Here is a 20297-nt window from a genome sequence, read left to right as displayed (position 1 = left end):
CACACACATTTAGTGGCAAAACCATATTTCCAGGTGGGACAAAGTGGTTAAATTGAGACATATATTGTCATTGTAAAAAGGGTACATTGAATGCAGCCCCTCTCCTCTTGCTAGGGATTGAACCACGACATCCTGCATGCCTGGCAGGCACTCTAAACACTGAGCTGCATCCCCAGCCCTTCCTAAATTTTATTTTGAGACATGGTCAAAGTTGCTCAGGCAGGGTTGGAGCTTGTGATCATGCCTCAAAGTCCTGAGGAGCTGGTATTACAGGCATATGCCACTATGCCAACCCTGTATCTCCTTCTTATGATCGATCATAGGAAGTGTTTCTTGAAAAGTAGGAAAAATTTAAAGAATTTTTTCACAATATTATGTTTATATGCACATGTGTATATGCACGTGTATATAGATACACATGTACTAATACATGTAGGGCATGGAAAATTCTGGGTCGACCTTCTAATCACTCAAGTAATCTTCCTTGCAGTCAAAGCACTGATTTTGTTCAGGGAGGATTTTTCACAGGCCTGAGTCATAGAGAAAGACTAGCTCCAGAGTTCGTGCTTTTAAATAACTGGGTCCATATCTACCAGAGTTGCCTCTCAGTCCTGAGGAAGTAAACCTGCCCTCCTCCAGCATCTACGCGTGCGCACTCCAGCTTCAGTGGGCCCCGCCCAAAAGGCTGTGACTCGGTCGGGGGCTGGTCCGGGCCGCCGTCCACCCGCATCCCGGTGCCTTTTCTTGCAGGTTTTAGCGAACGTGGACTTTGTTTCCCACAGAAGAATGAGGTCCTAGACGGTATAGCGTGGACTACATTTCCCACAGCTGCCAAGGTGACGTCCACATCCGGCTCTGTTTTGGGTATCTGGGTCCTACCTGCGGGAGAAGCGGCCGTGGGTCCCAGCGAGAGCGACTCCGTGGGCCCAGCCGTGGCGGCCGCGGGGCCCGGCCTGGCGGTGAGAGCGCGGGTCGCCGCAGCGGGTGCACCGCGGCGGAGCTGGGGGAGGGTGGCGGCATCGGTGAGGGACAGCGGGGCGGGCGAGGCCGCGCCCCTCTCTGTGATGCGGTGTGAGGACGAGCAGCGCCTAGGTGTGTCTGTGTGACGGGGACACAGGGTGCGTGTCTTTAACGTGCGCGTGCATTGGTGCAGCGGTGTGGTCCTGTGGCCCACATCTCCAGGTTCCATGCTGCTGCCTGTGTCCTCTTCTCAGTCGCTGTGACTGACTGCTGCAGAGCATGGCCCTGGATGGGGAGTCAGATACTGCGTCCTGAATAACAGTTTTCAGCAGAAAAATACAGGCGTGCTGTTAGAGTGGGAACTGTAAATGAGGAATTGCCCCTAGGACAGGGACCCGGGAGACAGAAGTAGGAACAGGATTTCTACTTGGGAGTTCTTGGGGTTCACGTATGGGCTTGGGTACTGTAGCGTTCCCTCAACTCTGAGCCCAGGAGCTGCTATGAACTCTGCTACAGATTCCCCCTACCCCGAGTAAATAAGCAACAGAGACCACCAGGCTTGTGTAAAGGCAACACAGCATGGAATTTATTGTGCCTGGGTTCAGAGAGAGCATTCAATAAGACCTTCTGCCTCAAACAAAGAGAAGTGTGTCCCTTTTATACGGATGAAAAGAAGGCAGGGGACATTAGACGGGAAGATCCCACTGATCATCTGTGGCTAAAGTTTTTTCACAATTTTGTATCTCAGTGGGCTGAGTCCTTTCAAGTTTCCGTTGTAGATTTTTGGGTGTCTCCAGAACCTGCAAAATTGCTTGCCCTGTCTTATATCCTTTCCTGTGTTTGCCAGTGACAGCCTCAGTGCTGAGCTGAGTTCCCCGCAGAGAGTAGTGCTTTCACTGACAAGTAGCCTGGGGGCTGAGAGAGTCAGGTCAGGTTGGAGACTTACACTCCCTACCCCACCTCTTCACACCCCTGCTTCCTTGCGCTGAAGATTGAACCCAAAGCCTTCGCAGTCAGCTACATCCCCAGCTCTTTTCATATTTTGAGACAGGGTTTCGATAAATTGGCCAGTCTGGGCTTGAACTCAATATCCCTCCTGCCTCTGCCTCCCAGAGTGCTGGGATTACAGTTGTGTGTCACACACAGTACCAGTTTCACCTGGCTGTGTATACAAGGGATGCAGCTGTGAAATATAGTAAATGCAGAAGCAAGAAAAATATGAAGTTAATTATCATACTCTTGCAAATTAATACAGTGCAACAGTGGCTCAACTGTTGCAGTTCTTAACCAGATATCCTTTGTTTTTATTGGTGTACGAAGGACACAACTCCTTTGAAATTGTGTGGATAACTGCTGTTTATATTGGTAAATTTGTATTTTTCAAGGGTGTACATAACCTAAAAGATTTAATACTAGGGTTTAAAAAAGTTTGGATTCAAAGATTACATCTTTGAGACAGTTTTACATACCTTTAGCCAACATCATGGGAATAGTTAAGTAAATCACATCACATTAGTAGATACAATGTTTTGCAGATAATAAAATTTGTTTATAAATAAATAAATAGCTATTATCTGTGTTAAACAGTCTTCATAATGTGGATAAGAGCACTATATATATATATATATATATATATTTTTTGTTTTGTTTTGTTTTGTTTTGTTTTTTTTTGTTTTTCTCCGGTACCGGGAACTGAACTCACAACCTCGCACTTGCCAGGCAGGCGCTTTTGCCGCTGAGCTAAGTCCCCAGCCCCTCAAGAAAATTTTAAATGGTGTATGCAGCCCAATTTTAAAAATAGAATTTTATAAAAATCTCTTGGAAATGCTATACCCAAAATACTTTAAGTATTTATATGGAGAAAAATGGGGAGGGGATATATCACATCTATTGATCATCTTCTTTATACACAGAATTTTTGCCTACTTGTCATATACATTCCTACCTTGAAAGTTCTTTTCCCTCTATTAATGGGAGAATATTTGTAATGCATTGTATCTAATTCTGTCAGTGTTGTATAGCTAAAGAATATTCAACTGGTAAGTGTTTCTTTCAATCATATTTCTTTTTCATGACAGATGTATTTACAGATTTTTTTAAATGATGAAAATTTGACCTTTTCTAATAATGATACATATAATTTTAATACCTTGAAGTATGTTTATATTTTTGTGATTTAATTAGTGTAACCTCATTGCAGAAGAACTTCATTCCAAAGGAATTTATGAAGAAGAAAGTAAGAATAACCTTTAACTTCCCTGCCTAGAGATAATGACATTCAACATTTTTATGTGTATGTTTTTAATTTTTATGGGTTTATATATTATCTATATACTTTTATTTTGGTAAGATTAAATAAAGGAGGCAAACAAAAGAGTTCTGTTAATTTGAAAAAAGAAATAACTAATTATAGGTTTCCTTATCCTTTTGTATATGCCTAGAGAACAAGGAAGTCGCAGGGATCTCCTTGTTTGAAAAGTGTTCTAATTATTTACACATTTTAGAAATTAGAGAAGTTATTTAATTACCTTGTAATATCCTTTCAGAACTAATAATTTAGAGTATTAAAGTTACTTTCAGAGAAATAGCAGCAGTATCTGATATCCAGATGTTGTACAAACACAAATAATATTTCCAAGGATTATAAATTTATAGTCACCCCAATCCCTATATTGTGAAAGACTAAGATTCTTTACCATTCTCCATTTTATCAGATCCTATTCTTTGAACAGGTTTTAGTGCCACTGCTGTTTTTCTTGGTCTCTGTAGACTGGGAACTAAGAAATAAAATATTTTCTCCTTGCCTGTCTAATAATCTCTTTTTCATACAACTAGGCAGTAGTTTACATATTTATTTGTACTGGGGAATGAACCCAGGGCCTTGCCAAGCCTAAACTTTACTACTGAACTATATCTCAGCCAGCACTGAAAGTTTTAAAATTGGAATTATAAGAAAGAAAAAGCCCAAATTTTACTATAAGAAAAGTAGGAAATAGAATTAATCCATTGTATATACTATATTAAAGGAGATATAATGATATTCATCTTCAATAATGATAATTTATATTAGCTAGCATGATATACTGCCAGGGTTGTACCTCAGTGGCAGAGTGCTTACCTATCATGTGTGAGACCCTGGGTTCAATCCCTAGTAATGGGAGGGGGCTGGGGCTGTAGCTCAGTGGCGTAAGCGCTTGCCTGGCAAGCCTGAGGTCATGAGTTCGATTCCCGATACCAAAAAAAAAAAAACAAAAAAACAAAAAAACCTAGTAATGGGAGGAAAAGCAGAAGATATACTTTGTAGTGTCTGTATGGATTATATTATTTTTAGAACAACCGTATATAGTAGGTGATATTCTTATTTTTTCTTTGTTAATGTAGAAGCATTGGCATTGAACTGTTTTTAATTCTCTGAGGTTAAAGCTTATTCTCTGTTCCTGAAAGTGACAATAGAGCTGTGTTCTTAACTTCAGTTTAGGAGGATATCATCTCCTAAATTATGCATACCTTTGTAAATCTAACTTCTTTGCTAAGTGAATGTTTCCCACCATTTAGTATGGATTAATGTCATTGTTATTAATAATGGTATAGTATTATATGTCAGACCGTCATATGTTGAACTGGTTGCCTACTGTGAAATTTTTATGGGTTTTTTTGTTAATAAAAGTTATTGTCTTATGCATATATTCTGTATACTTCTATAATTATTTCCTTTTTAAAATTTCCTAGATACTGTGGGACATAGTGGCACACATCTGTAATATCAGTACTTGAGAGGGTGAGGCAAAAAGCCCACAAGTTCAATGCCAGGCTGGGAAAATTAGTGAGACTGTCTCAAAATAAAAATTAGAACAGGCTGAGGATGTAGCTCAGTAATAGAGCCTCAGGGTTCAATCCTCCATGTTGAAAAAGTTATATAAATGTGGAGTGGTAAAAAAAAAAAATCAGACTTTTGTTAAGTGTTTACAGTATGTTAGACCTGGAATTTGTAGTGTTTGGAGGCAGTATACTCACTAAAGAGACGTGGTTATTTCCTTTAAAATGCTTTTTAGGATCTGGGGATATAGCTCAGTGGTAGAGTGTATGCTGAGCATGCATAAGACCCTGGGTTCTATCGCTTAACACGACACAAATCAACGAAGGTAAAATATGAATAGAGATAAGTGTGTGAAGTGTGTGATGAAGAAGAGGACTAGTAATCTACCTTGTGAATTCATTGGAAAGACAGTGTCATCTGTCTTTAGCAACAGGATAGGAACAAATTATACTAGTTCTGTGGAATTTATGGCAATAGTAAACAGATTTTTGCTCTTAAGTTTGTTGTGCTACTGCAGACTGAACCTAGGGGGCACTTTACCATTGAGATATATTCCCCAGTCCTTTTTATTTTTTATTTTGAGACAGTCTGAAAAGCCCAGGGAGACTCAAACTTGCCATCCTTCTAGCTCAGCCTCCCTCAGTGCTGGGATTACAGGCACATGCCACTGTCTGCTTTATAACTTTTAAACCTTATAATTTTTCTTCTAATTAGGTTAGATGCAAAATGCAACTAATGGGACAGTATAATTTAGTAGTTATGTGGGAGGCATCATGCTTTGGCTGAGAGCTTTAGAAATCATTTAGTGGCTGGGGAGGTAGGTCAGGGTAGAGCACTTGCCTAGGATGCCTAAGACTCTGGATTCAACTCCAGCACCACAAAAAGAAGAAGGAAAAACAAAGGCTAGAAACATCATTTATACAAGAGATTAGTTAAGCACTCTACCTGAGAAAAAATGATTGAGTTCAAATATTGGTATCCAGAGAAAAGAAAGAGAACATAAGCCATTTAGCAAAGCAATCTAAATTTAGAAGACAAATTTTTTTCTCTTGGTATTACTAGGGATTGAATCCAGGGACATCATATTCCTGAACTACAGCAACATCCCTTTTAAGGTTTTGTTTCTTTGTTTGTTTTTGTACTGTAAATTGAACTCAGGGCCTTCATGCTGAGGAACATCCCCATCCCTTCTTCAATTTTTTAAAATTTGAGATAAGGTTTCACTAAATCGATAAATTTCCCACACTGGAGCTCAGATTTGTAATTCTTCTGCCTCAGCCTCTCAGAATGCTGCATCATAGGCATAAACCCGCTTGCCTAGCTTAGGGTTCTGGAATGGTACTGAGGATTGAACCCAGGGCCTAATCACTGAGCTACATTCCCAGCCCGCTTTTATTTTTTAGTTTGTGACAGGGTTTCCCTAAGTTGCCCAGGCTGGGCTCAAACTTGTGATCCTCCTGCCTCAACTTCCTGAGTGGCTAGGTACAGGTGTGTGCCACCTTACCTACCTTGAATTTTCTTGAAGTCTCCTTTTTGAAGAACATCTTCATGTTAACAAAATTTTAAAGATGCATGTATATTTTAAATTATCCTCTAGTCATTACAACAATAATTGTGGAAGAAGTTTTAAAAAAATCAAGATCAAAACAAAAACACTGTTAATAGATGAACATATAATCTTCCAAACTTTTCTCTTTACTGATTTCAGTTGCTGGTTTGCCTGCTACTCTTTCTCACTCTTTGATATATTCATGTATTTCACAACAATAATTATGTTGGTCAATCTGGGTTTTTTTTAATTGACAGTCTATCTAGAATTATTTTTGTGTTTTTAAGTTGTTTTCCCAACCTCACATTTTACATCTACTTTGTATTCTAATACAATATTATGTCATGTATTTAAGTAGTAATCTTTGCTAGATTTATAATACCAAACACTGCCTTTCTGTCTCTTATCAAACTTAACCCAATTCCAAAGTCTCAAAAGAGGTTCTAATTTGGATGAGGGATCTTTTCAGTCTTGAAAGGTAAGAATTGAAGGAAAATGATCTGCTCAGAGCAGAACTCTGGTATCTAATCATCTGGTATCTAATCTATACATCTGAATTACCAAAATCACATAGTGGCCAGGATACTCGGTGACAGGGTAAGGTAACATTCTGTCTTCAGTGCAGAAATGCCTGTCTTCTGTGACTTCAGTGGAGATCTTTGTGATTTGGACTTACTTAGAACCATAATTACCCTAATTGTGTGTGATGTGAAATAGTCTGGAACTTGGAGTGAAAGAACATAACTGCAATATTAAATAAGTTAAGTTCCATCAACAACACTAATGCAAAAATGGTCTCAAGATCTTTTTCTTTTCTCAGCTCCAACTTTCTAGATCTGTATGTTCTTGCTAAAGGAACCCTGAAGACTGGTCCACTCTTGCAGGTCTAAAACCATGGCCTATGTAAGTTGATATTTCTGTTCTTATTGAATTTTTTTTTTGTTGAAATTTTTATGTGTTTTTAGGTTACACAAGTATTTTCATTAATTTTCTTGAAGTTTCCCAGTAGGAGAAATTTCCCATAATATAAACAACAAAGGCATCTAGAAGCATCTAGTTCTTACTCATCCACTGAGCTGTGATTTCAGGTTAGCCAGCATCCTCTCCGTGTGGCCCACTCTAAGTTTACTAGTTGGTGTAAGGAAATAGAGTGCTTGCCTAGCATGCAGAAGGCTCTAAGTTTTATTCCCAGCACTGTCAATAAATAAATAAATAAACTTACTAAGTTTCATGTAATTAGTGAGAAAATTATTCAGCATTTCTTAAATGACTATTCATTTATCAAGGGCAATGATGGATTTCAGTTCTTTGAAGTAAAGATTTATACCTTTTGGGTGAAGTCTGGTTTGGTGAGTTAGAGACAATTGTTGTATTTGACTGTTTATAACAAAACGTAAAATGTCACAGACTTGAAGTTGCCTGATAATGAAGATAGAAATTTGCTATTGAATAACCAAATGTCATGGTAGAGTAAGAGCCCATACTTTGTGTGGCTTACTAGATAACTGGGACCTACAAACTTGGAGGTTATGGATCTTGGCAGGAAATTGCTGAGGTAAGTGTCAGGGCTACAGTATTCTGTTTTTAAGTGGGACATACTGAACTTGGGTGAAATACATTCATGATCCTTCCTCAGTATTCTTTGACTCAATGTATTTTTATCTATAATTATAAAGAAAATTAATGACTTTAAAAAAAAAATAATGGAATCTGCTATGTTGCCTAGGCTTGTCTCAAACTCCTGAGTTCAAGTGATCCTTTAGCCTCAGCCTCCCAAGTAGCTGGAACTATAGACATGCCTCACATCACCAAACACACCTGACTCAACCTGAAACTTAGTGGCTTAAGATAATCAACATTTATCTCGTAGTTTTTGCTCATTAGACATCTAGACTGGCTTACTTTGCCTCTTAACTGCGAGTCTTTTATGCATTTACCAAAGCACTGATCAGGGCTGAAAGCATCTTTATGCTCAACTTAGGGGAGATATGTTGCCAAGCTCATTCAGGTGGTTTTTAACAGTTCCTCATGGGTTGTTGGTATGAGGATCTCAGGTATTCATAGGCTATTGACTGAGGCCATTCTTGGTTTACTGTGATGAGGTCCTATCAGTAGAACAACTTAAAATCTAGTAGCTGCTGGCTTTACCAGTGAGCAAATGAGACACCAAGAGAAGGAAAACCTTTATCAAATGTAACATCTTGGCAATTTAGTTGTTTATTAGAAGCAAATTCCTTGGTTCAACCTACATGCAAGGGAACAAGATTTCAAAAAAATACAATCCTGAGACATGAGATCATTAATAACCTATATAAAAGCTGTCTATCACACTAAGCTTTCATGTGTTCAATGAAAAATGGTGGATGGGCCCAAAAAAGAAAGTAATTTTATAGAATATATGAAACACAGAATCCTAAAATTGAGGAAAATCTCACAAATACTATACATCTTAATTTAATAAATGATTAAATCTGATATATCCATACAGTGCAATCTTACATAGCAAAAAGACAAAAAAAGCATATATAGTTAACAAAATAAGAAAAGTGCTTATAATAATATCTGACATAATGAAGTTTTTAAAGTCATTAGAATTCTGAACTTTATGCAGTCTTTACTTCCTAAAAGTGAGAATTTATGTTCTGAAAAAATGCTCAATTAAAATTTTATCTTCTCTTGAGAGCAAAAAATTTCCCTAGCAACTCATATTTATTTAAAAATATATGGGTTACTAGCACAAAAATAGACATGAGGACCAATGGAACAGAATAGAGGTCACTACCATCACCCCCTCACCCTGTTTTGCAGAGTGTTCTTTCTTTCCCCAAAACAGTCTGCTTGTAGTACCCTGTCTACACATCCTAGTGCACTAAAGCTAAAGTGGTTCTCCTCATGCTGATATAGGGGAAATGCTAGAGTTCATGTCCCAGAAGTTGAAGGATGAATTCTAAGGAACAATGGAGGTTTAGAGTAGGAAAACTTATTGGAGAAAAGGAATAGGGAATAGGAATGGGGAATAGGATAGCTCCTGAGAGACAGGAGGCATTCTGAATAGGTTGCCCACAGTCTATATATTCTTTCTGTCCATCTTCAAAATGTTCTTTAATTTCTCTAGTAATACATAGGTTTGACATTCCAGGGATCAGTGACATTCAGGGATGTGGCCATAGACTTCTCTCAGCAGGAGTGGGAATATCTCAGCACCTTTCAGAAGACTTTATACCGGAATGTGATGATGGAGAACTATGGTAATTTGGTCTCACTAGGTATGTTTTCTGCCTCAAATAATTTTGGGTAATGTAAAATATTATCTTTAGGATATGTATTTTTTCTACTCTGATTTTCAAGGCTAGCCTCATACAAAACTAAATTACTTTTTCCCTTTTCCCAAATAAGTGGTTTGAACTTTGTTAGTATAGAAATTATAGCTCCATTATTAATGTATTCATCTTCCCTTTCACTGATATTCATGCTTTTTCTGGTCCCACTTAGGATTGCTTTAAGGAAGAGTTAGATTTCGATTTTGTGGCATATATCATACAACCATTATTGAAGGAACTAGGTTTCCTATTTATTATGCTCAGAATTAGTGTACATACTACATTATCTAATCCATTTGCAGGAAGAACAGCTTGACAGAGCATCCTAGATGGTTATAATAATTAAAAGAACCTCTGCTATTTATATAGTGATGCACTGAATAAGTGGAATTCATTGAAAGCTGAAGCAAACATGTTTCATTTCCTAAGACAAGTTTTGTCTGTGTTGAAAGTTGTACTCTATGAACATTACATTTGTAAAGGTAATGTTTTAAGCACTTTAAATGTATTACACACACAGAGGGATAGATCACCTGATTTAATTCTTATTAAATCAAATATCCTTATTTTTATCCCCATCTTCAGATGAAAATACTGAGGTGGGGTGGGTTTAAGGGACTTGCCCAAGATTCCACACAGCTAGAGGGTAATAAAGTCAATAATAGGCATTAAATAAGTCAATAAATAGCTCTCAAGTTGTATGCCTGCTCTCAAGAAAAAGAGGATATAGGTGTGTAAGTTATGTTTTTAAAAACCTTACCCTAGGGGCCAGGGATGTAGCTCAGCAGCAGAAGCACTTGCCTGGCAAGCACAAGGTACTGAATTCAATTCCTGGTACCAAAACAAAAAACAAAAAACAAAAAAAAACCACCCTTACCCTATGTAACTCATTTCTTATTTTTAAATTTCCTTGCCTTCTTTTCTCAAAAATTGTATTTACTATCATCTGACCTTTAATTTATTATAATTTAAGGCACACTATTTTCCTATATCATATGGCATTTTTTCTTTGTGAACAGGCCATTCCATTTCTAAGCCAGATGTAATCACATTATTGGAGCACGGAAAAGCACCCTGGATGGTTGTAAGGGAAGAAACAAGAAAATTAGCTGAAGGTAAGAGAGAATAAATCTGGCTCTAGGAAGCCACCAGTATAGCAACAGCTCAACTGATCAAGGAAGAGCCACACATTTGGAGTGTTGGTTGGAAATCTCCATTCATAGTTCAGAAAAGGCTTATGATCTGGAGCATATATAAATACTGTGCATGAGCTAACCAAAGGGCTTTATCTTCACCCCTCATATTTGGAAAGTTTTCAGCTGTTATTTCTTCAAATAAGTTCTTTGTCCCTTTTCTTTCTGGAACTCTCATAATGCATATATTGGTCTGCTTGATGGTATCCTTGAGTCTAACAGGCACTCCCCTTTTTTAAACTTTTGTCTTTTTGCTCCCTTACTTTGATTCCAAATGACCTGTCTTAAAGTGCTAATTCTTGTGCTTAATCAAGTCTGATATTGAATACTTCTGGTGAATTTTAAAATTCATTTATTGTTTTTTTCAACTCTAAAATTTCTGGTTGTTTTTTTTTAATTGACATTTCTGTCTCTTTTTGATATTCTCATTTTGTTCATGGCATTGTTTTCATAATATCATTTAATTGTCTGTGATCTCCTATAGCTCACTGGAATTTGTTTTGCTTTGCTATGTGGAGGATGGAACTCAGGGCCTTGCACATTCTAGGCAATAGCTCTACTATTGAGCCACACTCCTACCCTTCACTGCGTTCTTTAACACATTTATTCTAAATTCTTTGTCAGGGACATCATAGGTCTTTGCAGAACTGACATTTTATTTTGGCCCTTTGGTTGGCCTTGTTTCTCTGTTCCTTTGTATTTCTTTAAATCTTTTGTTTATATTTGAGGTTTTGAAAAAATGGCCACCTCTTTTCCCTGTCTTTAAAGACTGGTTGTTATGCAAGGGAAAACCTTTATCAGTCAGCTTAGCTAGGGGTTCTGAGAACATTCAGGCTTTGGGAATGCATTTTCTTTCATATTGTACATGTGGCCTTTTTATAGTATATATAGCTACTTTTGGCTGTTTTGGGTTATGGTTTTTTTCCTCAGGAACATTTGGTTTCTATTGTATTCCTCTGCCTAATCTTTCTCCCCATGGTACATACCTGTGGAAGTGCAAATTCTCTGCCATTCTAACATGGCACAGTGCTCACCTCCTTTCTGTGACTTCCAACCTGGTATTTAGTCTATCATGTTGTTCCTGTCAGTACCCTAAGCCAGTGAGGCAGAAACAAGTCCCCCTGGCAGCTCCTGGGGAAGTCAGGAGAAGAGCCAAGAATTAGGAGGCAGTATTCTCCAGAAGCACCACATTAGATTGGATTTGGAAGAAGCTAGGGCCAGAAAACTGTGATAATCTCCTAGTATTCTTAGCTATTTCTTGTTTTGCTTATGTACTCACCTTTGTGCTATAGCTCCTTAACTAATTTCTAGAGTTCTCATAAAGATACCTGGGTTTGTTACTGGGTTTGACCTCAGTTGGTTGATTTTGTAAAAATTTGTTGAACCTTTTTAGTTAATAATAAAGAAGATAGACTATAAAAGAATTTACATAACCATGATAGAACTACAACATCTTAAAATCAAGTTATTTAATGATTTTACAAAATTTCTTTTTTCTTGTATCATTACTGAATCATCACTTTTTATAATATTGTTTATATATCTATCATCATCGTTATATGCTGCTGTTTTCAGTTTCATTTAGTCACATCTGTCTTTGAGGTCTTCATTTCTTTTGTGGATACAATTTCTTTGCTCACCTCTCCTACATTCCTAAATTATCCCTTTATTCAGCTATCTTGTATCTCTAGAGTGAAGATTGGTATTTAGAAATTCAGTTTAGGAGTAAAGAGGGCTCATTAGAACTGTCTTTTATGACAACTTTTTCTGTTTCCTCTTTGTAGCTTGTTTGATTTTTCCCTTTCTGGTCAATTTTGATTAATTTTTAAAGTAAACCACCTATGCCATTTGTAATTTTAAGAGTGATCTGTGAAAAAGTATGAGAATATAAATGAAATTCTTTTTATTTTGTATTTTGTTATATATTATTTTTCTTTTATTCCTATTTGATTGATGTAGGTTAGTCCTGTTTGTTTTACTTAGTGTGGGTTAATTTTTTCTTTTTGAAATGTTGAGGATTGAACTAAGTCCTCATACATGCTAGGCAAGTGCTTTACCACTGAGCTACATGCCCAGACCTTACTTACTGAAGTTTTAAGCACCAGTTCTTTGATTTATTTGTTAATATTGATGCCTTCTAACTCATTATTTTCTTTTGTCTTAGTTTTTCTTCTTTACTTTTAATAGACACATTATATAAAATCTGGAATTGAATTTTTACTTCATTTACTTCTTTAATTTTTATTGAGATTTTTTTCTGTGTGTGTGGCATATTAGGTACTGAATCATGCTGAACTATATCCCCAGTCCTTTCTTAATTTTTTTATTTTGAGACAGCATCTTGCTAAGTTGATAACGTTGCATAGGCTTGGCTAGAAATTGAAATTCCCCTGCCTCAGCCTCAGAATGCTGGTATTATAGGTTTGCACTACTGTGTCCAACTTATTGGGATAACTTTTTTTTATCCCAGTTGAATTCTCTGAATGTTGAAAATGAATGCCAGTGATTTCAGTATATATATTTATTATGACTTACTATAATTATTTCTTTTCTTTTTTTAGACATTACTACCCAGAATCATTTTTTTCTTTTTTTTTAAATTTTAACTAGAATAATAAAAAAGAACAATAGCAAAATAAAAGGATTCAGGGTTTTATCTCAGGCTTTAATTTTGTATTGACCTAGAAGTTATTCTGGAGAAGATATTTTCATTTTCACATGTAAGGTGTTTTGGTTTCCTGATAGTTGCCTTGGTTTTTGTTGTTGTTGTTATTGTTACTTTATTTCAGAGAGAAAATATATTTGTATTATTTCAACATTTGAATATGTATTATCATCTATTCACAAGAAGATATTTCTACTCCTTAATCATGCCCTACTCATCAGCACTTTCAAATTTGCTTAAGCTATTCCATCTTACACGTTATTATCCTCCAGAATAAATCTTTTTATTCTCATTTTCATTCTCCTGGCACTTTTCCTCTAGACTTCTTTAGTGTGTAGTTCAGTCCCCATCCCTCAGATTACCCAAATGCTCAGAATTCCCCCTCTCAGATTACCCAAATGCTCAGAAGATTTTCAGTAGTATGTAATCCTAGAACATGTCTGAAAACTCATTGACATATTCTTCTGGGAATTACCAGAATGATCAACCTTGTCTTAAAGGGAAAATAAGAGAAGACTTGAGAAAAGATATGAAGGAATAAAACAATTATACATTTGTATAATGGATAATTAGTGAGAAATGTCTCAGCAAAGGTAATAAAAACTCAAGATTTTGATTTGAAAAATAACAAAAAGTTCACATGGTGGTACATATGAGAGAATGAACCATGATGTCTGTATTTTTATGGAGAAATATACTGGGATGAAAATTAAGTATAAGTAGTTGCTTTTAATTTATTTGTTTATATTAAGTATTAAAAGTGATACAGGAATAACTTTTGATCACTATAGTGAAGTATGATGAATGAGAATTATAAAGACATTGTCAACAAAAGTTCCAAATTGTATAGCTGATTTTAATGTTCTTTTGAGTATTCATCTCTAATTGACAGATTTAGCATTTAAATAAATCTATAGAACATTTTTTTTTTGACAGAAAAAACTGTTTTATTTCTTTTAGATTTGGAGTCAAAGTATGACAAAGTCAGTTATGGAAAAGTGCACATTTTTAGAAAACCTTCATCTGTTACTCTACATGAAAGAATTCATAATAGTGAGAAATCCTTTGAATGTAACAGATGTGGAAAGGCCTTTACTCGTCACACAGACCTTACAGTACATCAGAGAATTCATACTGGTGAGAAACCCTATGAATGTAAGCAATGTGGAAAAGCTTTCAATCGTGCTTCCAACCTGCTACAACATCAGAAAATTCATACTGGTGAAAAACCCTATAAATGTGAGGAATGTGGGATGACCTTTAGTCGTAATATAGACCTTAGAGTTCATCAGAGAATTCATACTGGTGAGAAACCTTATCAATGCAAAGAGTGTGGAAAGCCCTTTAGTCGTGCCTCATACCTAACTCAACATAGAAAAGTTCATAGTGGTGAGAAATCGTATGTATGCCAAGAATGTGGGAAGGCCTTTAGTAAAGGTGGAAAACTTAAAATACATCAAAGAATTCATACTGGTGAGAAACCCTATGAATGTAAAGCATGTGGCAAGACCTTTAGTCAGGCCTCTCACCTTGTGCAGCATGACAGAATTCATACTGGTGAAAAACCCTATGAATGCCATGAATGTGGGATGACCTTTAGTCGTGGAATAGATCTTAGAGTACATCATAGAATTCATACTGGTGAGAAACCTTGTAAATGTAAAGAATGTGGAAAAGCCTTTAGTTGTACCTCAAATCTTGTTCAACATGAGAGAATTCATACTGGCAAGAAGCCTTATGAGTGTGAAGAATGTGGAATGACTTTTAGTCGTATTTATCAACTCATTCCTCATCAGAGAATGCACACTGGTGTAAAACCTTTTGAATGTAATGAATGTGGGAAGGCTTTTAGTCGTGCCTCAGCACTTATTCAACATGAGAGAATGCATACCGGTGAAAAGCCCTATAAATGTAAAGAATGTGGAAAGGCTTTTATTCATGGTGGTAGCCTTAAGATACATCAGAAAATTCATACTGGTGAAAAACCCTATGAATGTAAAGAATGTGGGAAGGCCTTTGGTCGTACTTCAGACCTTGTTAGGCATGAAAGAATTCATACTGGTGAAAAACCCTATAAATGTCAGGAATGTTGGAGGGCCTTTGGTCATATTGAAAGCCTTCGAATGCATCACAGACTTCATACTGGTGAGAAGCCCTATGAATGTAAGGAGTGTGGGAAGGCTTTTAAGAGTAGCCATCAACTTACTGTACATCAGAGAATTCATACTGGTGAAAAACCTTATGAATGTAAGGAATGTGGGAAGGCCTTTAGTGTATATACAAGACTTACACGACATCAGAGTATTCACAGTGGTGAGAAGCCTTTTCAGTGTAACAAATGTGGGAAATTCTTTAGGCTTAATTCAAGTCTTAAAATACATCAAAGAATTCATACTAGAGAAAAACCTTACAAGTGAAAGAGCTTTGGAAAGGGCCATATATAATAGGTAATATACAGCTCATCAGTGTATTTATAACATTGACAACTTGAAAAAAAATATGGGAATGCTTTTAAATATGGTTCAGTTCTTATAAGACATTAGTTTACACTGTGAAACTCCACAGATTTTAAATATTTTGAGTTATGATTCAAATATTCATATTCAGAGAATTTCTGATGTATTTTTATGTAACAGAAAAACTTGCTTCTTTATTCATTGATTATTAGTATATTCACTGAGGAAAACTCAGAGAATGTAGGGATGTCTTTTTTATTGTTTTATTTATAAAAGTTTTCTGGCCCTGTTTTTATTATTATTATTATTATTATTATTATTAATTTGTTCTGGGAATTGAACTCAGAACCTTGTGCTTGCCAAGCAGGCATTTGTGCTGCTGAGCTATATCCCTGGCCCTGTTAATTATTATTAAATTGAGAAAATTCATACCACTGAAAATTCCTATTGACTTAACAAACATAGAAAAAATAATGTGATTGCCATTCTATGCTTAGAGTGTATATGACATTGGGTAAGATATTTATCCTACTGGGAGTCTTTTGCAAATGATAATAACTGTACATACATTATAGTGCTTATATTGAAATGTAGAAAACTTAGAAAGCTATCTCACATGTCATCTCTATTCAGTAAGTATTAGATACTATTTTTAATATTATATTACCATTAACAAATTATTATGAGTCCATATAGATATAATAATTTTAGAAAAGCTTCAGGTAATTGCTTATATTTTATGAGTTTAAAATTATTTCTGATTAAAATCTAGTAAAATGTAAAAAAATAGGATTTAAAATACTAGCTTTTTTATTATTTGTTGTTGTTGTTTCTTTGCTTTTGTTTTGGTAGTACTAAAGGTTAAAACCAATTGTACTGAGTTACATCCCCAGCCCAGCCCCTTTTTAGTTATTTTATATTTTTAGTTATACTGGGTATTGAACTCAGGGCCTTAATACTAAGATATATCTCCAGCCCTTTCTGGTTTTATTTTTTGAGATAGGGTTTCATTAAGTCACTAAGTTGCCCAGGCTGGGCTAGAATTTGTCATCCTCCTGTTCAGCCCCTCAGAGTGCTTGGAATACAAGCATGCACCACCATGCCCTGCTTAAAACATGAGTTTTATTGCAGCACTGGCACAAGCATTTATTTACATATTATCTAACTGTTTGCATATTACTCCTGCAGAGTTGAATAGTTTAGAACAGAGACTATATGGCTTATAAAACTAAACATTTTATTCTCTCTGGTTAAAAATTGCCACCTTCTGTATAGAACAATATTCCCATAATGTTTCATGACTTTGGATTTTCAAATAGTAATATATACTTCTTTCATTGAATGTTCCATATTCTAGATTTTAAAAATTACTTTCTTTGTGGATCATTATCTTTTTGTGATTGTTTTCTTTCTCTTTGTTTGTCTGTCTGGTGCTGAGGATAAGATCCAAGATCTCATGGTAGGCAAGTACAATACTTAACCACTGAGCTGTACCCCTGGACCTTTATCTTATACGTCTGTCCTTAATAGTTTTAGTAAATTTGGGTTAAGGAAAGAGGAGTCAATTAACCAATGCTGTATAAATTAAAATGTACATAATGTTGAATTTTCCAATTACAAGTTGAATATTCCTAATCTAAAACTCTGAAATTGGAAATACCTCAAAATTTAAAACTTTTGAATACCAACATAATGATCTAAGTAGAAATTCCACACCTGACCTCATGTGACATAACAAAATGTATAAAGTATTACTAAAAATATGGTCATATATAACTTAAGGACAGAGATAATCCTGAGGAATACATCATTAGACAATTTTGTTTCTATGCAAATATCATAGAATATACATACACAAACTAAGACAGCTGTGACATAATGAAGCAAAATAGTCTTACAGGACCACCATTGTATAGATGGACCATCATAAACCAAAATATTTTTATGTGTTGCATGACTGTATTGTATAAAACTACCTTTAGGGTATGTTTGTTGATATATGTGTAAACAAATGAATTTTCTGTTTATACTTGGGTCCCATCCTCAAGTTATTTCATTATATATGTGCAAATGTTCTAAAAATTTAGAAATTCCAAAATTTGAAACACTTCTTGTTACAAGCATTTAGGATAAGGGATACTGAAACCTGTATTATTAATGCTATGTGTTATTGGTTGGTTATAAAGGTGACTATTTGATTTCTCCATTGTTGAGACCCACTTTATACTTATTAATCTGAGTGAAAGTATTTTGTCACTCCCTTTTGAAATTATAATCTAATATATATATATATATGAATGGAAAATTAATGTAGAACATAGCGCCTATTCAGAAAAATGCCTTATGAGATGTAATCCAAAAATATGATGAGTTTTGTTTAATTTTTAAAAATTTTATTGTGGTAAAAGGCACATTGCCATTATTTCCCCTCACATCTAATACACTTATTCCATTGTTCTTGTGGCTTTTTGTTTTGTTTTGTTTTGTTTTGTTTTGTTTTGTTTTGTTTTGTTTTTCTGGTACCAGGAATTGAACTCACTACCTTGTGCTTGCCAGGCAGGTGCTGTGCCACTGAGCGAAATCCCCAGTCCCTCTTGTGAATTTTTGAGCAGTTATAGAGGTCCTTTTCTATAAATTCTTTAGTTGTGCTATCATGGTTGCCTCAGTATCCTGAGTTGATTCAAAATGGTTAAAGTCCATGATTTCTTCCCCAAGTCACACAGTGCCAGATCTGGCAAATGAGGTCAATAAGGACACAATATAATTTTTGGCTTTTTTAGACAGGGTTTCATTGTGTAGTTAAGGCTGGCCTTGAACTCAATATGTAGTCTAGGCTGACCTCACACTTGCGGTGATACTCCTACCTCAGCCCCCTGAGTGTTGGTACTACAGGCATGCACCACCCTGCTCACCCAGACTGTAATTTTTGTATGCAACAAAAATTGCTATAAATGTTTTGAGTTGATTCAAGATATTGATACACCCACAAAAGGACACTCAAGAAAGAAATTTCCAAAATGACTTCACAGAGTGGCAAGAATGACGGGATAAATGTGTTCAAAGCGAGGGAAAGTACTTTGGGAAGGTTATGGCAATGTCTTTGCCTGTAATTTTAAAATTTTATTTAAACAGTCATCATATCATATCACATGTCAGAGCTTTGAAATGTTGGCAGTCCTGTATGGGCAGGTTAATACTGTTTAAAAGATTATTTTCTGTCATCTAGAAGTTTAATGACTTGGAACTTAAGTAATTAATACTTGAATGTTTGTGGGGGGAACAGGGTCTCGTTATGTAGTTCAGGCTGACCTTGAACTCACTCCATAAGCTCAAACTGGCCTCAAACTCATGGCAATCCTCCTGCCTCAGGCTCCTAAGTGCTGGGGTTACAAATGTGTGCCACCATGCTTGGCTAATGCTTTTGTTTTTTAAAATTTTCCCCCTAAAGTGTGTTAACTTCAATAGACACTGATAAGTCTGGTCAAGAAAAGAAATAGGAATGATTACATTATGGAATCATTAGTAAGAATGACAACGTGTTTAAGTCCAGGTGTGGTAGCACTCACCTATAATCCCAGTACTCTGGAGGCTGAGACAGGAGGAGTGCTGTGAGTTTGAGGCCAACCTGGGCTACATAGTTCAGGCCAGCCTGAACTACATAGCAGGACTCTGTCTCAAAAAGAAAGAAAGCAAAGAAAGAGGATATTTTTATTACTAATAAAGGAAAAATCTTAATTATAATGTAATACTTAAGTTTATCTGTCATATTGAGGAACCCACTGAAAGTTAATTATCTTCCTAGAAAAAAGCATAACATAAAAAGTAACATAACGATACTGGGCATTTTTTAAAATTCAGGGTCTTTTTAATCAAAGGGAAAGAAACTCTCCATTTTAAAAGTAGTACTTACACTATGGTGCATCCTCAAATAAGACTTGCAAGAAATTATTTCTAACAATATTTTCCCAGCTCCTTATGACACGGATTAGACTAATATGCATAACAAATCTGTGAGAATGACTCCTAACAATCAAAAGGTTCCAGGCATGATGGCACATATCTGTAAATCTCAGCATTTGGGAGGCTGAGGCAGAAACATTACTTTGAATTCAAGGCCAGCCTGGGCTACATAGCAAGACATTGTCTCCAAAAAAAAAAAAAAAGGTTAAATCATTTTCCCTTAAATCTAAGCATAAAAAATTGAAATATATTATCTACCAACTGAAAATAAAGATCTACCTAAAGAGCTGTGATATTTAAAAGACACTGATCTAGAATATTCAGGATTTAAGTCTTTTAGTTTAGTTATAAATCTTGATATATGACAAAATCATCAA

General features: G+C 35.8%; 1 protein-coding gene across 3 annotated transcripts in view; it reads left to right on the top strand.

The window, feature by feature from the left end:
• Positions 1-16276, top strand: part of Znf573 (zinc finger protein 573) — a 74051-nt gene extending 57775 nt beyond the window's left edge. Inside the window, exons 1-4 of one of the 3 annotated variants that reach the window (XM_013522449.1) lie at positions 7145-7229; positions 9466-9592; positions 10666-10761; positions 14465-16276. In XM_013522449.1, the coding sequence (XP_013377903.1) occupies positions 7221-7229; positions 9466-9592; positions 10666-10761; positions 14465-15921 (1689 nt within the window). In that variant the 5' untranslated portion in view covers positions 7145-7220 and the 3' untranslated portion in view covers positions 15922-16276. Of the gene's footprint in view, positions 1-7144; positions 7230-7743; positions 7882-9465; positions 9593-10665; positions 10762-14464 lie in introns of those variants that run through there. The other 2 variants (XM_013522450.1, XM_013522454.1) reach the window with 2 other exon arrangements.
• Positions 16277-20297: the final 4021 nt, after the last annotated feature.

This window comes from Chinchilla lanigera, unplaced genomic scaffold (assembly GCF_000276665.1).
Source record: "Chinchilla lanigera isolate Chin_1 unplaced genomic scaffold, ChiLan1.0 scaffold00067, whole genome shotgun sequence".
NCBI lineage: Eukaryota > Metazoa > Chordata > Mammalia > Rodentia > Chinchillidae > Chinchilla > Chinchilla lanigera.
This window is presented reverse-complemented; position numbering and strand designations above follow the sequence as displayed.